The sequence below is a fragment of the Apiospora phragmitis genome (genome assembly GCF_038363925.1).
Source record: "Apiospora phragmitis strain CBS 135458 chromosome Unknown utg000001l:1.0-2902119.0:1.0-2906034.0, whole genome shotgun sequence".
NCBI classification, from domain to species: Eukaryota; Fungi; Ascomycota; class Sordariomycetes; order Amphisphaeriales; family Apiosporaceae; genus Apiospora; species Apiospora phragmitis.
The window spans coordinates 368,612-389,651 of NW_027117399.1; the positions used below are offsets into that span (position 1 = coordinate 368,612).

The window sequence follows — 21,040 nt, forward strand, 5'->3', positions numbered from 1 at the left end:
TTTTAAAACTTAGATAACGTTCGTTATATTTTAATTACTTTTATTTTTACGAGTTATTATTTAGATTTTTAAGTAATAATATTATAAGAATTATATCTATACCTGGCCTTAGTAATATTATCCGATAAGGAAAGGTTCTTATCGCCACCCCTAGTACCTTTTAATAAGACCCTGTTATAAACGTTGATAACGACGATAACGACGACGAGCCTATACGATAAGCGTTAGTTAAACGAATTAAGGAATTTAAATAAGAGAGCGCTAATTATTAATATTATTACGTTAAGCTTGAAAAAGAGCGTAACGAGCTCCTAATTAAAGGTATTTTAGAATAAATACTTTATAATATTAATAAGCTATGCGAAAAGGTGCGTCTCTTTTATATAATTATTAATATTATTTAAACCTTTATTATATTAAAAAAGGGTATAAAGATCAGTACGCTAACCCTTTTTAATAGAATAAGCGGAAATTTTCGAAGCTTTTTTATTTAAATTAAGGCTTATTAACGGTTTTATAAAAAGACGTTCTAAAACGTTACCTAACAAATCGTCTATACCGCCTCGTTTTTTAAAAGTAAGGTACTTACTTAGTTCGAACCTTATTTAAACAAACTTATAAAAAACGATTAATAAGTTAAGCTATACCGTACGGAGGTATAACGTATTTTTAAAAGTTACGACGGCTTCGAATAAACTTTTAAATTACTTTTCTAAAACTTCGATAAAAAGCAACAAGCGGAGAGAGAACTTAAAACCTTTAAATAAAAAGGATTAGCCGCTTTTTATATAGCCGAGTTCCGGCGTATTATAACTCGATTAAATTATACCGAAATTATAAAAATTATAATATATTATTAAGAATTAAAGGATAATATTAAGAACGAACTTAGCCGGCTCGATACCCCCGATAATTTTTTTTCGTATATAGAATTTATTATTAAGATCGATACTCGTATATATAAATAACGTTACGAGAAGTAAAGCGGACCTTAACGGTAAATTAATTAAATTTAAACTAATACGGGGCGATTATATTAATATAATTATATACCGCTTAAAAATATTACGGCGTATAGTTACTATAATAAATTTATAAACCTTAATGTTATTAAATATAATAAATAAGATAAGAAATTACGTAATACTTATTATAATTATTAAAAATTAGGATATTACGTTCGAAAATATTAAGTATTAAAAAAGGATTTTTAATAAGTTTTAAAGGGACGATACATTAATATTATTAAAATAAAGGACACTTTTATAATAATTATTAAAAATAATAACGCTATTATTAAATACGGTAGCCTATCCTGGATAATTTATTATAATAATAAGTATACCTTTTATTTAATAAATAAAGAAGGTACCGAATAATTCCTTAAAGCCCTGAAAGGCGGGGAGGACTATAGCCGGAGCGTCGCGATAATACGAAAAGAGTAACCCTTTCTTTATAACGAAAATAGTAATTCGATAAATAACATTATAAACTAATTAAAGTAATTAATAAATTATAGACGTTTAATAAATATATTAATAAACGAGTTAATAAACGAGATCGTTAAATTTAAAAACCTTAAAACCGACGGATAATTAATTATTCCTAGTATTTCTTACCCCGATTCGAAATACCTACGCTAAATACTTATTACGGCCAGTTTTAATTAAAGAATTTATAATAACTATATAATAAGGGATAATTTACAGATCTTTTTTACTTATAAAAAATACTTTACGCTCTTATAGATTTCGTATATATACGACGTTTATACGGAACACTTCGCGGAGAAACTCGGATACGAGTAATTCCCTCGAAGGATCGGTAAACGATTTATTATATAACCGTACCCGGATTATATTATTAAAAAAATCTGAATATCGATTTTAAATAAACGACGCGCGTATTTATTAATATAAAAAAACTTATAGTAATTACGATAATATTACTTAAAAGGACGAAATTAAAAAAAAATATTTTAAAAACTAATACTTTAAATACGTTTAAAAAAAATCGCGAGCTTATAAATATTTAAAAAAAAGCGTTTAATACTTTTAAAATATATAAATATATACTTAATAAAAAAACCTTTTTATTATATTAAAAAACCTATAAAACGTTTATAAATTACCGCGGACCTAATAAACCTTCGAATTATTAAAACAACCCGAATTTCAAATATTAAGGACAATACTTCATATAAAGAGAAGTATAAAAACACCCCCACTAGTATACTAAGAAGCGCCTTATAAAAAACGGAAAAAATAACGGCGACGATACGAGGATCGATCGTAAGATATTGTTAATAACTTATAAACGTAGCGTTCGAGAAATAAACGCCGCCTATTATAAAAAGACGATAATAGGCGGACTAAGATAGGTCCCTATACTAAATAATAAATAATCGAGCTATCTATAAATATATTATATTAATACTAAGTATAAAAAGAATCTATATTAAAGCGCTATTTAATAGCGAAACGTAAAAAAACTATATTTTATTACGAATTATTAATTACCTTAAATTTAAATAATAGGAGAAAAACGCCTTATACCGACTTAAAACCGTCGATAAAGAATTTATAATTTATAACGATAAAGAAGTACGGAAAGAAGTCGCGAACCTTTCGATCGATATTAAAAAACGCTATAAATAAATCACGTATAACATTACGGACGTTACAGGATACGATATAATTTTAAAAATACCCTAGTTACGGGTAAATAATTCTAAAATTAATTAAAAAATAAGCTAATTTTAATAAGATATATTAAGAAGAGGTTTAATTAATAAATAGCGGTCTAAGAAATAACCCTTTAATAAACTTAAAGTTTTTAAAATATATATTATTATTAAAAAGCTTAAGCCGAATATTATAATAATTATATTAAAAGAGTACCGGTAATTCGAAACAATTTTTAATAAGAAACTAAAAACAGGTTTATCGTTTTATATACGGTAGGATTATAAGATACCTTTTAAAAATAAGAAGAAACCTTTATTTATACTTATATATAAACTTAATTAAAAGTATAAATAAGCCTTAAAAGAATATATCACGGAAAATCTCGAGAAAAGAGTTATCTAACCATTTATATCATTAATAGGCTTCCTTATCCTCTTCGTTCCAAAAAAGAGTAAAGACGGGAAACCTAAATAGCGTATATATATCAATTATTAAAAGCTTAACGAAATTATTATTAAAAACCGGTACCTCTTACCTTTAATCGGTAATTTACGAAATAAATTACTACACGTTAAAATCTTTATAATACTCGACCTCCTTAACGTATATAACCTAATCCGGATTAAGAAAGGAAAGGAATAAAAGACCGCGTTCTAAACTAAATACGGTTATTTCGAATATTAAGCTATACTATTTAACTTAATTAATATACTAATTAACTTCTAATCCATAATTAACCATATCTTATAAAAATATTTTAATAAATTTATTATAATATACCTCGACGATATCCTTATTTATTCCGAGAATAACAAATAATACCGAAAATATATAAAATTAATACTCTAAAAGCTATAAAATATTAATTTATTAATTAACCTAGAAAAGAGCGAATTCTATTAACGATCCGTTACCTTCGTAAGATACGTAATATCCTTAGGCGAAATCCGAATAAAACCTTTAAAAGTTTTAATAGTTAAAAAGTAGTTTACACTTATAAACGCTATAAAAGTTAAATCCTTTTTAAAACTAATTAATTATTACCAAATTTTCGTCCCCGGATTTAACAGGATAGCGATACTTTTAACAAACTTAATAAAAAAGGACGAACTATTTTAATAAACGGAGAAAAAAGATAAAACTTTTTATAATATTAAAGAACGAATTTTTAATAAACTAATACTTTGCGTAATAAACCCGTCTAAACTTTTTAAAATTAAAACCGACGTATCGAATTATATAATCGGAAAATAACTTAATTAATAAAATAATAACGAAAAGTTATACCCGGTCGCATTTTTTTTAAAAAAAACTTAACGGATTAGAGTTTAATTATTAAATTTATAATAAGGAGTTAATAATTATTATTAAAACTTACAAAAAATAAAAACATTACCTTAACGAAATAATAAAACTAATTAAAGTTTATACCGATTATAAAAACCTTATAACGTTTATTACTATTAAGGAATTAAATAAATAATAAATACGATAATCTAAATTCTTTTTAAAATTTAACCTTATTATTATTTACCGAAAAAGTAACGAGAATAGTCGCGTTAACGCGTTAAGCCGACGACTGAGACCATTAAAAAAAAGTTCCGCCCGAAACGCGAATAATTCTTACTTACGATTAAAACGGTAACCTCGCACCTTTAAAATAATTAAACGCTATAAACCACGTTTAATACAACGATAAATAAATTACTAAGTTTCGGTAATTTAATTAAACCCCCGACCTCGTAAACTACCCTAAGGATCACCTCGAAGACCGCGACGGTTTCGCTTTTTACCGAAACAAGATTTATATCCCCGAGCAGTACCGCGAGAACTTTATTAAAAAATTCCATAAATATCCTATATACGGATATTAAGGGATATTTAAAACCTAAAAAAGAATCGCTAAGTAATTCGATTATAAAAACCTTAAGTTAACCGTACTTAAAATAATTAATAAATATAACCTCTATAATAAAGCTAAAGCCGTTAGATATTAATTATACGGAGAATTATAACCGATCTTACTATTAAATAAAGCATAGAAAAGTATCGCACTTAACTTCGTTATTAAACTACCCTTATTAAAAAAACCCGTAACTAAGGTTAATTATAATAGTATCCTAATTATTATAAATAAATTTACGAAATATACCTATTTTTTACCGTATAAAGAATCTAGCGATACTAACGACCTAGCGTACACGTTCCTCCGAATTATCGTTAGCTAGCACGGGCTGCCCGAAATAATCATCTCCGACAGAGACAAACTATTCACCGCTAAATTCTAAAAGTTACTCATAGTATAACTTAAAATTAAGCATAAACTATTTACGGCTTACCACCTTTAAACGGATAAATAAATTAAATAAATAAACTAAACCTTAAAATAGTACCTACGTTATTATATTAATTATAAATAAAATAATTAGGTATAATTATTACTTATAACTTAATTCGCTTATAATAACGTAAATAACGAAGCTACGCGCATCTTATTATTCCGAGTAAATTACGGGTACGACCTAGAAGTTATTAAAAAACCGGTAAAAGGAAAGCTAGCACTAATCGCGACCATTTAAATCGAGAAATTAAAAAAACTCTAGATTACGCTGTAATAAAACCTTACCTTCTTTTAATAACGAATAAAGGGATACGCCGACTAAATAAAATTAAAAGGACCAACCTTTAAAAAAGGAAAAAAAGTTTATTTCTTATAACGAAACATTAAAATAAAACGATTAAGCGATAAATTAGATTTTAAAAAAAATAGGATTATTTAAAATCGTAGAAGCTATTTTAAAAACTAATTACCAACTATTACTACCTAAAATAATACGGATATACTCTATATTTTATATTTTATTACTCGAACTAGCGGCCGAGGAAAACCTAATCAATACGTAACTAGAAGTCGAAATAGATTAGTACGAATACAAAGTCGATAAGATTATTAATAAAAGAAGGAAAGAACGAAGCTTTTAATACCTCGTTTAATAAAAAGGCTACCTATTAAAGAATAATACCTAAAAACTTAAAAAACACTTAGTAAACGTCGCGAAGAAACTTTAGAAGTTTAAAAAAAAGCTTCCCCTACGAGGACCGGCGGCCTAGGCTTAAAAAAACCTGTTAAATTAAGAGACGACCAATTAACGTCCTTAAAAACGCTTAAAGAACGCAGGTTATTAAAAACGAAGTTTTTTTAATTAATAATCGAGGAGGAAACATTATCTTCCTCGTTTAGCTTTTATATTCCCCGACGAAACGCTTCCGAACGCTTTTCTACCACGACCTTCTTTATATAATAAAAATAAGTTAAACGATTTAAGGCGGTAAATAATTACGTTTATAAAAAAAATAAAGTCTTTTTTACGTCCGACTCTTCCGTCTCCAGCTTTTTTTATTAAACAGCTAGCTTCGTTAAGGCCGACGTAATAAAAATATTATTACAAAAGCGACCAACCCGAATATACTCCGAATAACGAAACGACTTCTCGTTTATGCGATAAGCTAAGTTTTAGCGAAAATAATAAGTATAAGGTATACTGGTTAAGTCACCCGTGGATTCCATATTAGCGATAAGAGCTAAACGCGCGATAATTTTCTTAAACCGAGATTTTTTAATACGACTAGTTATAATAAATAGATATTATAATAAAGAATAATAATAAAAAAAAAACCTACTATAATTTAATAATACGGGTAATTAAGATATTTATAAAATCGACACTTTAAGGATAAAGCGGTTAAAAAAAAGAGGATAGTATTATAACCCGACTTAATTATATAACTAAAAACCTTACCCGCCGGAACGGAACTACTATACCCCGACTAGGCTATAATATTATAATTATTAACCGTACTATTAGCTATATTAATATAAACTTTTTTATACTATAAAAGTATGTAAACATAATTACGAGGATACCCTAAATAGTAAAAGGATAAACCCGACCCGGGAAAATAGCTAAAAAGGAGCTCGGGACGAAAAGTAACTAAATTACCGCTCTAGTAAGTAAGCTAGGAGTAACGGGATCACGACGCCCCTAAGTAAGCTATTAAAATGGATTACCGTAATCTAAAGGATAGATTACCGTAAGCTAATAACGGGATTACTATAAACTAGCGGACGTTTTAATAAATTAATAAGGGAAGAAATTAAATATATAACGACGGACGTTTTTTATATATTTTATATAAATATTTTTTACTTTAATAATTAATTTAAATATTAATCTTAATTTATTAATAAAATAAATAACTTTAATAAAACTATTATAAATACTTTTAAACTTACGCACCTTAATTACCTTCGTTTTTACGAGCTATTACTTATTATATTAATAAAAGCGACTTTTATTATACGTTTAAATATTTTCTCGTATTATTAATATAAACCTTAGTACGTTTTATTAAGTTTCTTTTAAAACTTAGATAACGTTCGTTATATTAATAAGTAGCTTAGTAATATATACGAGCTAAAAACTATTACTACGCTAATTACCTTTAATATTCTAAGCCGATAAAGCTTTTTTATAAGCTTTAATATAGTATATAAAGAAGTTCTATTTATTAATAAAGGTTAAATTCGTTAATAAGAATAAGAAACCGATCTTTTTTTAATAATAAGCTTTTATAAAGGTAAAAACCTTAATATTAAGTGGTTAAAAAACGTGTAATAAATAAAAGGGTAAAAATAATAAGTAAATATTATTTTAATAATAAAGAGATATAAAATCGTCGGTTATATAACTGTTATACCTATTTAAAATAAGTAAACGAGTATTATTTAAGTCGTTCGAGGCGGTTTCTAGTATAAAGATATTTTCGAGCTATTTAATAGCGATTTTATTATTCGTCTAGCCTTTATTACTTATATCGAACTTTTATTCTTTAAATTTATCGAGTTCTTAAAAAAACTATTACTTTTAGACCGATTTACTTTTATAAATTATTAAAGGAGGGATAGCCTTACTAAGTGCCGATATATATTTTAATATAGTCGTTTAATACCTTAAACTAGGCTGTTTTTATTAAATAAAACATAATTTCGAACTACTTATTATAAAGCGATTACTTCTTTAACCTTTTAAAATACCGTGCTTATTTATATTATGCCTGTTTTTAAGTTTAATAGCTTAAATTTAAGGTATACGTAATTTAGTTAAAAACTAAGACTTAATTACCTTAGTTAATGCCCTATTGATACGCTAGGAGTCGATACGACGTTGCCTCTTCGTCCGTAAGGCTAGGTGACGTCGAAGGAATGAATCTATCCAGTTTTTACTTAATAGCATAGGGTTGCTATGAAGGGCCAAAACGCGCTGAGCCAGTTCCTTGATTTGCGTATGCGTTGGTGCGACGCCAAGGGCTTCTTGGGCTAAAATCCAGTCTGCTAGATGCTTCTCTTGAACTGGAGAGAGCTTCTGATAGGCAGATTTTAATTCTCGACGTGATTGTCGGCCGTGAAGTCGACTAATAAGGGTAGACCGTGGAATACCCTAATGAAGGGCAGCCTTATGAATAGATTTACCGCTTGCCACATCTTGGATGGCGGCAGAGATGTCGTTTTCGGTATATGAACGCACCATCAGTGAATTAGTGTATATTTGAAAGAATGAAATAATTCGGATCAGAATTCGTTAAGAAATCTCTTTTTGAATCGAAATGGCGGTGGATCGTGGTGGAGGTCGACAGGGGGGTCAGGTACAGGGGGGGGGTCAATTATGGGGTGACGTACGTTACCTCGGCGTACATTGCGTAAGTCAAGTGACGAGACCCGGGTGAAGCTCTTTAATCTCGTGACTAACATCTTCCCTCTCCCCCAGCGTTCTGAATGGATACTCGATCAAGACGATCATGTTCGCTGTTCTATACTTTTACATGTGGGCCATCAATAAGAAGCGCGACAGGGAGATCGCAGAAGCAGGACAGTTGCCCGGGGAAGAAGAGAAGCAGGCAATTGAGCTTGGGATGCAGGACGTCACGGAGTTAGATAATAAGGTCTTCCGATATAGCTTATAGGGAAAACAGGAGATTGGGTAGTTAAAAAAAAGAAATATAAATATTCGTTGAACATGTGTATAGTACACTTGCATTTATAGTGGACCCCTGTCAGATCTGGCCAAATCGATATATAAGACTGCATCCCTGCAAGTCCCCCTCATACGGATGGCCCATTTACTCTTATATATACATATTGCCTGACTGGTACGGAGGTGCTTATAATTGGAGATTTTAGGAACAGAGAACAGAAAGCTTCATGGCATATAGATGCCGCCGGTATCTGGTCGGCAACCATACCCGAGCAGATATCTGCTTCGCCCTACAATCGGCCCCTGCGAACTTCATGAGAGCTTAGCAAAAACCACCATCTAATACAGCCCAGTAATGTGGCAACAACCCTAGGCGGTGGTGGTGCATGGTGGCCATGGGAGGAGGCGCAGAACCGCTGCTGCCGCTGACGTGGGCCTCCCCCATCCCGTCGTCACCGCTGTCGGGTTCGAAGTCAATCTCATTGTCGGGGAAGTCGGCCGCGGCCCAGCCATGCGCGGCGCACCGGGCCTGGATGGTCTCGAGGCGGTCCTGGCTCGTCTGGCACGCGCAGCCCCGAAGCGGCTCCCCCGCGCAGACCCGCGTGCCCTCGGGCGCCCCGGACCGGTGGTCGGTGCACTCGACGTGGAGGGGGAGGGGCAGCAGCGGCAGCCGGCCAGGATGAGCTGGCGGCGCGGGTCGTCCTCGGCGGGGAAGGGGCTCTCGCGGCTGCATCGGAACTGCGTGGCACAGAGGAAAGTGGCGCTCTGGCAGGTCTGGTCATCGCACATGGGCTTGGGCGAGACGGGGCATTGCTGGACATTGGCTAAACGGACCGGAGGGCTCGTTGCCGTACTACTGGCATTGTTTGTGGTGTTGTTGTTGTTGTTGTTGGTCTCAGTGGTAAGCGCGACGGTTGCGAGGGCAATGCAAATCCACACCCGCAGCACGGGGTGAAGCCAGCCGGTAATAGTGCTCATGGTTCTGAACCAGATCAATGCGCTGCGCTGGAGGGGTGAAACGTTGTCGTCGTGAATGGATTGAGGAAGTATCCGTCAATTGTGGCGGCCCATTCACTGTTTATGGAGCTATCCGCTAAAACATCGAAGGGGCACGGTTTAGTTCCTGATCAAACAACCGGTAGAAGAGCACCCCGAGGTGTATCAAGACGAATAGAGCCATGGGATCCATCGCCTTGACCAGGTTCAAAAAGTCGAGCCCCGTCGTGGTGATAAGCGACAGGCAAAGCCCCTGGGACAGGTTCAACGCCTCGACCACGAAGCTCAGTCTCGTTTGTGAGATGATTTGGCGGTATGCAGGTACCTCGGCGCACACATAACCTAGTGTGCGTGGCGGCGGTGGTGGTGCTACTACTGCTGCCGCGGCTGTGTCTCCGTTGCTATGCGATGGGAAGTTGGTCCTGAATTTCTGGCTGACGCTTGTAAGGCGCTCCATGGCGAGCCTGGTTTCAAGGCTGACGAAATCGAAGGCGAGCGGCTCCTTCAACAGTCCGTCTACGGCAGCCTCGATACCGGTTGGATTTTCCATGGTCCACTGGATGTTGGTAAGCAAGATGTTGTATGTGCCGAGGAGCAGCTTGAAAAAGCCATCGAGGGGCTTTAGTAGCTTGCTCGGGCGGTGGACCTGCTGGCTATTGTGCCCGCCGGCTGCACCCCCAACGACTTCGTTATTTGTCATAGAGAAGTCTCGTTTCTCCACCATGATGCCGCTGTGATATAGTACGTGGTTGTTGTTGGTGACCGCCAGCTTAGACATCTGCTGCCGGAACTGGAGACTCGCGCGGTTGCTGTACCCGAGTGCGGCGCATACGTACTTGGACGAGACGGGGCCTGCGGCCTGGTGTGCGAGGTCCGTCGCCGCGATGGCGAGTATGCCATCGAGAAGGTAGCCCTCTCTCAAAGCCGTCCGCGGAAGCTCCTCCTGGAGATAGCGTTGGTCCTCGGGGATCCCGTGAAAGGCCGTCCATGTCTTTGTGGTACATTGGTGCATCAGCTCGAGCTCGAGCGGCCTATCATATAGAAGATCTCCGGACACAGGCGGCGGAGTGGGACCGGATAGCACTTTGGGGGCGGCTGGTGCAAGACCGGGAAAAGAGCTCGGTGGTGGCTCTTTTCTGGCGAGCTTGGGTATTTTGGGCTTGGGACGTACTGCAAAAGCTGCCGTCTGCTTCCTGAGTCGCGCTTCTTCAAGCTCTCCCGCTGTGGGATAAATGCATTTGGCCCCCCGCAATATACAATTCGTGCAAGGTGGACCTTGTTCGTCGCACTGGGAATGCCATTAGCCTTACTCATTGCCTCACATATGGTGTAGCTGTATAATGTTCGATCATCAGCTGATACGATGTTTTATGTGTGTGTTTGTATGTGTGTTTGTTTGTGTCATAATGTATCAAACTGAATTGGGAAAATAAAAGGGCAAGATAGGGGGGGTTCTCTCAGTATAAGCACTGGCTTACCTTGACATGTTTTTGCTTGCAAGAGTAGCATCCGTTACGGGACTTGTGGTGACTTCGTCGTTTATGCATGATGGCACTTGCGCTGTAGTTGGAACCAATGGATACTAGCAGACTATGTGTCACACGCATGCCAGCAGAGGCATGCATACCGGCCTAACAGATAACTGCATTCCCGAAGGATACGGCGGCTAAGGGACAAAAGACATCGGAAGGATACCAGACAAGGTGTATATAAACCTGACGAATCACCCTCCCAGGAGGAGAGGAAAGATAGACAGACCAGAGCCCCTAAAAGTGCCATAGTCAATTATTAGCTGAATCAGAAACAAGTCCTTACTGCCCTTGCCACACTATGTCTGACTTGATCTCAGATGGGCAGATACTCGGATATACGAAGTGCTGCGTGCTTCCAGGATGCGCCACCCTGGGGTTGGAAGGCAGGAAGATGCGTACGAAAGCCAAGCCCAGATCCCCGTCGTATCCTTGTTCGCTCGCAGTCAGCCCAGCTAAGAATAAAAGTGCAGCACTTGGCGGTGCGGCCGCGCAGCCCATCGTATGTAAGCACTCAACTCCCCAAAAGGAAAAGGACCAGCAACCCTTGTCTGCAGTCGATAGACTTTGCTACTGTATTCGGGACTTTTTACACAGCTTGGCCCCTTATCTCGCTTTCTTTCCCTTGCCGTATGCATTTCTGGACTGGTGACGGGACGAGGAGAAGGGTCAGCGTTGGTTTTGCGCAAACGAAACATGATAAGACTTATTGCTTACTATTAGTATGCAGGCAACGTCTATCATTTTCCAATGTTCTCTTCAGCCTTACAGCCATGCCATCATTCCCCGACGTTGGAGGGCGCCAAGGTCTCACAATGACACCAACGACAGGGACAGGGACAGGGACCCATGCTGCCCCGAACACGTCCTCCGTCTCTAGCAGCACAGTGAGAGACAAATATATCACCAAGCCTGCTCTGCGCTCGCATCTGCACCACTTCAGGTATCCCGAGGTGACCTAAGGAACCACTACCATGGGCCATGCTTCCGCTTCCGACAGCTCCAAACCCGCCTGCTCTGAGCAAGCCCTCATATACAGTGTAATTCAGCTGCCCATCTTCGTGGAACAGATTCCATTAGACCGCTTAGAGCTGCCATCGTTCACGCTAAGGCATAACAAGTAAAGCTCATACCTTGGCGAGTCTTACCTGCACTGGTACACTGCCAGATGATCGTGGTGCCGTGAAAGGCGGTCGCAGATTTAGGGCTGTAGGCAGAAAAAGAAAAGAGAAAGCCCCTAATAGTGATGATCACCTACTTGGGTTTCGATCTCGTCTCCTTAGCCACAGGCACTTAGATTTCCTGGTCCCTGTTTGTGCACTTGTCCAATTGGGTCAAGTAACGCAAGAACTGGAATGAATTCAGGGAGGCTCAATAGATACTTGGGACATAGCAATATAGGAATAGTTAAAATCTAAATTTTATACTATATGATGCTGCTTGGCGAGATCGAACATTTAGATTCTACTTTCGGTAACGTATCCCACAAGCGAATGTCCTACACAAGCGAATGTCTCATTTTTATAAATTTCCTTATAACCTTAACCTTTTTTTATATTCTTTTACGTCTAAAAATGTTATAAATTTATAGAGTAATATAATTTTAACGCTTTAAGCGTTTTAAAAAGATTTAACTTTAAGCGTATAAAAAGTTATATTAATTTATTACGTTTTATCGAAAACTTTATAACGTAAACGAAATAGTTAACTTATACGACGCGAAATATTTACGAATTTTTAAAAGCTTTTAAATTTCGAAAAAGATACGATTATTCGATATATTATTAATTTAAATACGCGATCGTTTTTTCCCCGGTTAAATAATATAAAAGATATAGCGAATCGATTATTTAATTTATACGACGCGAGACGCGTCGGCATTAATTAAGCCTTTAACTTTATATAATAATAATTAGACCTCCGGACTTGTTTTAATTAAAGAATCGATTATTAAAAAATCCTTTACGAAGATCTCGACGCGTATCGCGCGTAGTTTACCTTTATACGAAATATAATTTATAAATACGAGATTAAGAAAAAGAATATCTATAACTTTAACGAAAATAGTTTTCTTATAGGTTAAATCTCGTCCGCAATAGTTATAACCACTTTCGATCGATACGAAAAACCTAGGGTAATATAATAAAAGAACCGGGAATAAGTTACAGTTATTTAAGGCGTCGAATCACACGGTTACGCCATCCCTCCGTATATTTTTACCGGGAAAACGCACCTCTCTTTTTAATATAAAAACAGCCTATTATTAAAGGATTAAGTAATTATAATTACTAAAAATAGTTGAATTACGAATAAAAAAAGCGAGGACTAGATTCGATACTTTAATTAATATACCAGGTCTTATATAAAAGGTCGTTATCGCCTCTTAGTTTTAAACGATTACGAAAGTTAATACTCGATAACTTTCGAGCTCTATTATAAAAAGAATTTAATTATTATATTCTATATACTTTCTTATTTATTATATAAGCTTTAACCTTTTAATATCGGCTATTTTTATATATTAAAAAAGGCGTATAAAAAAGAAATTAAATATTTTATACGGGCGCATATTACTTATATTTTAAAGAAGGACTTCCTACTAGCGTTTTTAAAAGCGTTCTAAGCGACTTTTACCGTTTCGAATATATAAAAAGGCTTTTAAAAGATAAGACTCGTTCTATATAATCCGGAATATATGATTTTATAATTAGATATAAAGTTATATATTTTAATACTTTTAGGGACGTTTTTCGGCCTATTTATTCCTTAAGAATTAAAAACCTTATATAATTTAATTAAAACTTAATCTTAAACCGAATACGTTTAAAACCGTATCGTATAATATTAAAATAACTTTTTAATATTTATTTTAACTAGCTTTAACTAGATTATAAAGGTTATAACATATATAATATACCGAGTTACTTTTTTAAAAAGTAAGAACGCGACATTTCGAAAAATAAATAAGATACTTAGCCGGCGCCGCCGTATAAAAAAAACGGCTATAAAATAAAAGATCATTTCGTATATAAGCTAAAAAAGACCTATAGTTTTAAAAAAACGTTAATAAATAATTATAAAACGAATCGCGTCGAAAGAATAGTTATATAAAAACGTTTAAAACACGCTTATAACGCTATAATATCTACGGAGAGCCTAGGCATAATATATATACTTATTAGAATAATATAAAAATATCTAGAAATAAGAATTTCGATTAATTTTAATATATTAAATATATTATAATAAAATTAACTTATATTTTATTAAAAAGGGTGTAAAAGAATAAGACATTCGCTTATAAGATATATTATACTCTATAAGATACGTAGTTATAGGCATAGCTATGCTTAATAACTATGTGCCTAGCTAAAGTGCTATGTGTTAGTATTACTATCTATGGGATCCGATCAGCCATCTGAAAGCAATATTAGTTACACTGGGGTTATTATATGAACAGTGGGGAGTCCTTTCTTATAGAACTCGTTACAAAACAACCTCACTACTAAACCACCCTCATTTATCTAATTGTCACATAATGCGCGGACTTCTCCGTTCACAAAGTGGAACTCGCAAAATGCATAAATTGGTGCCATCCATCATGGTTGTCTACCACGGCTTTCTTGGACCTGTTGTGGAGTTCCCTCTATTGCTACTTCGAATCCCAGGCCCCTGAGACCACTGACGTCTCCTCAGACCATCTTGCATCCTTTATGTTCTACGTATAACTTCACTAGTACTCTATCTCAATACGGCTTCTATTTTGTGAAGAGTTCTCGTCTCATGGTCCTTTTTAGGCCAATATATTAGAGAACAGCCTGCTTTTTGTGAGACCTTAGTATCTACTAGGCTGACTCGGAATCGAATTGAAGTCAACAAAACAAAGGAGAAGGAGAAAAAAAGATTTCCCCCACGAGGTATTTGGAAAATTCCTACATGTACTGTCTTCCCCTACTCGCTCGAGACAGGGGAAATGACCTCCGGTTTTGGGAAGCCTACACTTGCCGGTCGAGTATCGGCATTCTCTTGGGCTTCCCGTATCTTCATCATCGGTCAAAGTAATGATCCCTTGTTACCATCTCCGTATCTGGCCCTCGATTCGGCTGGAATCACCCAAACTCAAAGATCTGAAGGTCGGATAGAAGAAAGATGGGCGCAAGTGCTTATGATATCGGCCATTGTGCTCGCGAGAGGAGGCCATGAATTGGAAGGGCCCAACAATTGGTAGTTATAAGTGATTTCGATTCCTATTGATGTTTCGACAGGCGCACTTTTGTGTCTGATTTAAAAAGTTCAAAGCCGTGAATACAATAAAGATAGGATTTACGCTGGGCAAACTGCACAAGACGCATTTCCGGTAAGATACCATAGATTGGTCGAATTTGAGACGATAAGGTTTAGAATACCCCTGGATGAGCGAAAAGGGACTTGATTTGCCGAGTAGACAGGCCCCTGGCTACCAGTTTTTTAGCCAAGCAATTAGCAATAATAGAGAAACCGTTGGAAACAGCTAGATAGATGGTTGTTATCTAGTCCAGACAGCGTATTATCAATAGTTGGCCTGAGGCAAACTTTGGGTTTAGATCGAATCTTGGAATGTTCCATCTAGTATGAATTAAAACTAGTCTAGCAAAAGATATCACGAATCTATACCCGCAAGAAAACGCCTCAATTCTTCTCGTCTGGCCCGCTGCTCTTATCATCAACACGCTCAGGCATCTCTTCGGTGTCAATACCGCCATCGCCATCGCCGTCTTCGCGCCCCCGAGTCCCCTCCCTCTCCCCTTCCTCCCTCCTCTTTCTTCTCCTTCTTGCGCTGTTCCTTCTTCTGCTTTTCCTTGCGCCAGCGGACCCCGTGCTTCATGATGAGCAGCAACATGGGCGCGCCGGCGAAGGACAGGGCGCCGAGGATGAAGAAGGCCCAGCCATCGCCGATGCCGTCGATCATGGGGTTGATGGCGGCCGTGGCGGCGGCGCCGACGAGGCAGCGCGTCAGGTTGTTGGCGGCCGTGGCGGCGCCGGCGTGGCCCGGGTTGACGTCGACGAGGAGGACGTTGCTGGTGTTGCTGAAGCCGATGATGCCGATGCCCAGCAGGAACAACAGGACGCACGGAACCGCGAGGTGCGTCGTGAACTGCATGGCCCAGCCCCAGCCCATCAGCACGGCGCTCGCGAGGGCCAGCAGCGGCAGGCCGATCTCGAGCCGCGCCCGCTCGATCGGGAACCCGGCCAGGTCGGGCTGCTTGCTGCGCTCAAAGGGCACGCCCAGCTGCCGGCAGTGCCGCTCGTAGTTCCAGTTGATGAGCCGGCCCAGCACGACGGCGGCGAAGATGGAGCCGCCGCCGAGCGGCAGGAACATGAGCCCCACCTTCAGGTCGTCGAAGCCGTAGTCGGCGGCCAGCTGTGACGGCAGCGCGGTGGCGACGGCGTAGAAGCCGGCGAAAAGGATGCTGCTGTACATGAGCAGCAGGAACATCTCCTTGTCGGCGAGGATGGCGAGGCTCTTGAAGGGGTTGAGCTTCCGGACCCGCAGGGTATGCTTTGTCGACGCGCGGGAGACGGTCTGGTGGAGCGCGAGATCATTGTTGTTGTCGCTGGGGTCTTGTTTGACGCGGCGGTTGCGTCGGCGGTTTTGTAGGGCTTCTTTGCCGAGCTGCCACAGTGGGCGATAGGCCTTGTGCGGGCGGAGACTGCCGTCTCCCACGATGTTGCGGCAGGTCTCGGGCATGAAGAGCACGTAGAGTACCACGAAGGCGCCGGCGAGGATCGTCAGGAACCAAAAGATCCAGCGCCAGCCCAGGAACTGCGAGATGAGACCGCCGATGACGGGGCCCAAAGCTGGCGCCAGGATAGTGGGTACGGCCGCGAAGCCGACGTACTGGCCCCTCTCGCCGAGGTGACAATGTCGGACACGACGGCCTGGCAGAGTGCCACTGTCGTACTGGAACCAGCCGACTGGAGCATGCGCAGTACCAGCAGGGCGGCGTAGTTTGGTGCCAAGGCACATCCAATGTTTGCTCCGATGTAGATGACGATGCAGATAAAGTAAGCCGGCCGACGTCCGGTAGCATCGGCAAAGGAGCCAATGAACATAGGAGTGAGGCCTTGGAAGATCTGTCCTGGACGATTAGTTCTGACTCTCTCAAGGTGAAATATTCACCATGCCACAAAACATACCATGTAGGTCGTAACGGTCAAGTTGATCTGTTAAGAACAATCAGCACATGAGGTACGCCAATGCGATATGAATTCATTTCGGATCGCCCGACATACCTGTGTAAGGCTAACATTAAGATCTTTTGCCAACAATCCGAGGGCCGGGAAGTAAATCTGGGCCGTCAAGGGCGAGAAGAAGGCGCCGGCCGCCGCGCTGAGAACGATGGCTCGTTTTTGCCATGTCGTGAAGACCGAGTAGATCGGCTGGTCGTCTTTGGGGACCGGTCGCTCACTCGGGGGTTCTCCACTCGGTGTCGCCTCCGGAGGGCTATCCTGACGCTTTTCTTCACCACTCGAGTGGTGGCCATCGCCATGTTGCGTGTAGGTTCTGGGCATGTTCGTCCAGGTCAACGTGAACAACGTGCACAGGTTGCATCGACCAGGTTCGCGGTACGAAACGGGTCAAATTGAGATGCATAATGGCAAAGGCGGGTGTCATCTTTATATGTAATATCACGGCTCACAGTAGTAACCCATTGAATAGTCCAACAAGGCGAAAGCGGTCCGGTACTTCTGAATTTCGTGCATTCCTGTACCACGCGGTGGCCGCTTCGGAGCCGAGAACGGCTAACCAGCTAACAGTTAACCGATACGGTTTAGCAGATACGGCGCAGAAACGACGATAAAACCTAGCTCGGTGGCAGATCAGCCATATTTTGAGGACAGTTTTAATCGTAGGGTAATTATGAAATACGTTCTCGGGTGCCGAGGACCGGTCTTCACTTGTGCGGATTGATAATATTATCACCACACCTGGCGACTTTACGTGGCAGTACGGGCCGCTATATCGCAGTGACCACTACGGCCCCCAAGTCTTGATCATTCCTTGCAAACCGTTGTGACGATAAAATGGAGATTGCACTTGTTGATCGTGGAGACTGAAATCAGATGCGGCCCCGAAAAAAGCCCCCCATTTCCACCTGGTCGGGATTTTGAGAATAAGGTCCATCCGCCCACTAATATCCGTCTATGATCATTCACGATTCGAACACATTAGAACCATACATAATGTAGGTAGTCACGAACACGCGATACGAGGCACTATACCGAGGGGCCAACAAAGTATGCCGGGCTTGACAGGCGCCACATTTGCGCCCACGTTAACACCACACGTAGCAGTAATAAGACGACAATTTGAACATATGTTTGGTATAGGTGATTGCATTAGGTCCATGGGGTATTAGCTCCTTTTAATTAATATTCCAGATATACATGACAAATCGCGCCAGAAAGCCTTCTAGATCAGGAGAGCGAAAAGGGCGCCCAGGACACCGGCGGCGGCAGGGGCCTGGTAGTGGCCGGCAGCGTTGCCTCCAGTGCTGCTGGGGGCGGCGCTGTTGCCATCGGAGCCAGAGTTGGAAGAATCGCCGCCGTTGGAGCCGCCGTTGCCGCTGGAGCCAGTGGGCTTGGCGCCTCCGCTGGTGGTGACACCAGTGATGCCGGCGGGGTTACCGACGACGGCGGTGGTGGAGGAGCCAACGCTTATGGTGAAGGAGGTGAGGCCGCTGCTGCCACTGGCGGCAATGGTCAGGGTGTGCGCGCCAGTGCCAAGGCCAGCGGGGATGGTCGCAACCGGGGGCTGCGAGGTCTCGACCTTGGGCTGGGTGGGGATGGCGGTGTCCACAGAGTTGGAGGGCATGCCAGTGACGATACCATCAGAGTTGGTCTGGGTCAAGTATGCGGTGGCCGGGTTGGAGTAGTCGTAGGTGTACGCCGACGTCTTGGTGGTGGGCTTGCCGTCGGTGCCAGTGAAGCCAACGAGGACAGTCTGCGTGGGAAATGGGTTAGTTCATCGTGCGTTCGTATATGTATAAGCTTGAGGCCGAAAGAGCCAGTATTGAACGTACGGTGGTGTGCATCTCCTGGGCCATGGCGGCGACAGCCAGGAAGGGAGCGACAGCAGCAATGGAGGAACGCATCTTGACGTTTGACTATTACTTCTTGACTGTTGGACTTGTTCTGTACGAAGGCTCGAGGTTGAAGGCTGTACAGGCGCAAGTTAACGAACGTGGGTAGAAAAGCGAAGGTAAGGTGGTTCCCTAGAGGAGAACCAAAAGCAAGAATCGAAGGGGGCCGCCATGTTTATATCCCATTTCCCAGATGCAGGAGAACATTGGTACTCCCATCTCGATCCTACTACTACTGAGCAGGGCGGCAAGGGTTCTCCGCGAAAAAAAGTATGCTGCAAGCCGGTTGCCAGTCTAGCAAAGTTGACCTGTCCTGGCTAGAGTCGCTGCCAGAGTGGATCGACTGACTGCGCCTTGGTTCGTATTATTTTGCTCCAGGGAAGCTGAGGGAAGCTAGCAGCGCGGTGTACAGTAGTATGGTACAGTAATACTGTGCCTAGCGTATCTGGGTACATAGGTCGAGGAAGTCTCTTCCGGTGGCATGGTTGTTTACTTGTCACGTCGTCGGAGTGCCCCTGGTGTCCTTTCTGCATGCTCCCTCTCCTGTTCCCGTTGGCTGAACAGCAGAGACAACACGGCATTAGCGCGCGGCCACCAGCCAGATGATCATCCAAGCCCTGCATTTAGTCTAATTTCCGACCCTTGTCGCCGGATTGGATCAATGTCTTTTGAATCAAGGAAAAGTAGACAAAAGGGAACGCATCTTTGACCTCGTAGCATAATCAGCCTGGGATTGGCTGTGGGCGAGATTCAAGCATTATTGAATGTCGGTATAGAGTTTTGCCCAAGATTCGTCGAATGCTTCGTTGGACAGCGGGAGGAGCTGAGATGACGGGGCATTATCCCGACTCAGTCGTCTCACAGACTCAAGGAGCTTTATTATTACACAAGCTCAAGCTCTCGGCACAACGAGAACTACATGCTACACGCCCGGGGGCTGCATGTTTGTCACACTTGAAGCACGCCGTTCAAGCCACTAGCCAGTCGCGTTGGCGGTTGGCCGTGATTAGCTAACACTTCTGGAACTTGTTGCTCTGATCCCATATACGACGTAGTAGAAGTGTCTTGGTATCTCTCGTTTCGTACCATGGTGGTTATTAACAGTGTCGATCGCAAGTGAGTCGTTGCCTGTTTTGCAATCGCCTGCGTCGAGCTTTGGTCGAGTGCTCAGGAAAGGCCCAAGTCCTCCATGGATTCTTCTGGGCGAATCCATTCCGCCCATGCATCGTTGGGAAAAACAGGTGACTTTTCGCAGCATCCAGGCAGTGAGGCCTGCTTGCTTCCATGGAGTGCATGTGCTTTCGTCGTTAGAGGGCAACACTGTGCACGCCAAAGCCGACCAACCCCAAAAAGAGTGGATGGGATTTATCAGAGTAGTGGCTTGGAGGAGGGGCCGCTTGTCGGCCAGATCGGATTTTGGTGCTCAGATGATCACGAATTTTACGGTCTGCTCCTGCTATTTTTGGGCCAACTTCTGGGTCGATGGACTCGATTGAGCTGTGCTCGTGTGTTGCACACAGCGGTGGTACCCGACGTCCACGTAACCAGTCGCCAGTGGTGTTCCGGATGTTTGGATGTCATTGAATGATGAGTCGTGACGCGGCTTTTTGAGTTATCGAGGGAGATATTTCTTTAGCCAGGGAGAAGAAAATACCCTTGTTTCGACAATGTGA

At 40.6% G+C, this 21,040-nt stretch overlaps 4 protein-coding genes across 4 annotated transcripts; 1 reads left to right on the forward strand and 3 right to left on the reverse strand.

Moving 5' to 3' along the window:
- Positions 1 to 9,041: 9,041 nt before the first annotated feature.
- Positions 9,042 to 9,697, reverse strand: PG994_000115 (reverse transcriptase domain protein; the record flags this gene model as incomplete). The annotated part of the gene is given in 2 exon segments (XM_066851524.1): positions 9,042 to 9,457; positions 9,469 to 9,697. The coding sequence occupies 2 exon segments, from the start codon at positions 9,695 to 9,697 to the stop codon at positions 9,042 to 9,044; spliced, it is 645 nt and encodes a 214-aa protein (XP_066722156.1).
- A 115-nt stretch (positions 9,698 to 9,812) lies between these two features.
- PG994_000116 (uncharacterized protein) lies at positions 9,813 to 11,262 on the reverse strand (the record flags this gene model as incomplete). The annotated part of the gene is made up of 2 exons (XM_066851525.1): positions 9,813 to 11,003; positions 11,194 to 11,262. The coding sequence occupies 2 exons, from the start codon at positions 11,260 to 11,262 to the stop codon at positions 9,813 to 9,815; spliced, it is 1,260 nt and encodes a 419-aa protein (XP_066722157.1).
- Positions 11,263 to 15,973: 4,711 nt separating this feature from the next.
- On the reverse strand, positions 15,974 to 17,796 carry PG994_000117 (uncharacterized protein; the record flags this gene model as incomplete). Its single annotated transcript, XM_066851526.1, has 4 exons — positions 15,974 to 17,082; positions 17,124 to 17,358; positions 17,422 to 17,448; positions 17,518 to 17,796. The coding sequence occupies 4 exons, from the start codon at positions 17,794 to 17,796 to the stop codon at positions 15,974 to 15,976; spliced, it is 1,650 nt and encodes a 549-aa protein (XP_066722158.1).
- Positions 17,797 to 18,524: 728 nt separating this feature from the next.
- PG994_000118 (uncharacterized protein) lies at positions 18,525 to 19,503 on the forward strand (the record flags this gene model as incomplete). The annotated part of the gene is made up of 3 exons (XM_066851527.1): positions 18,525 to 18,615; positions 18,690 to 19,243; positions 19,477 to 19,503. The coding sequence occupies 3 exons, from the start codon at positions 18,525 to 18,527 to the stop codon at positions 19,501 to 19,503; spliced, it is 672 nt and encodes a 223-aa protein (XP_066722159.1).
- Positions 19,504 to 21,040: the final 1,537 nt, after the last annotated feature.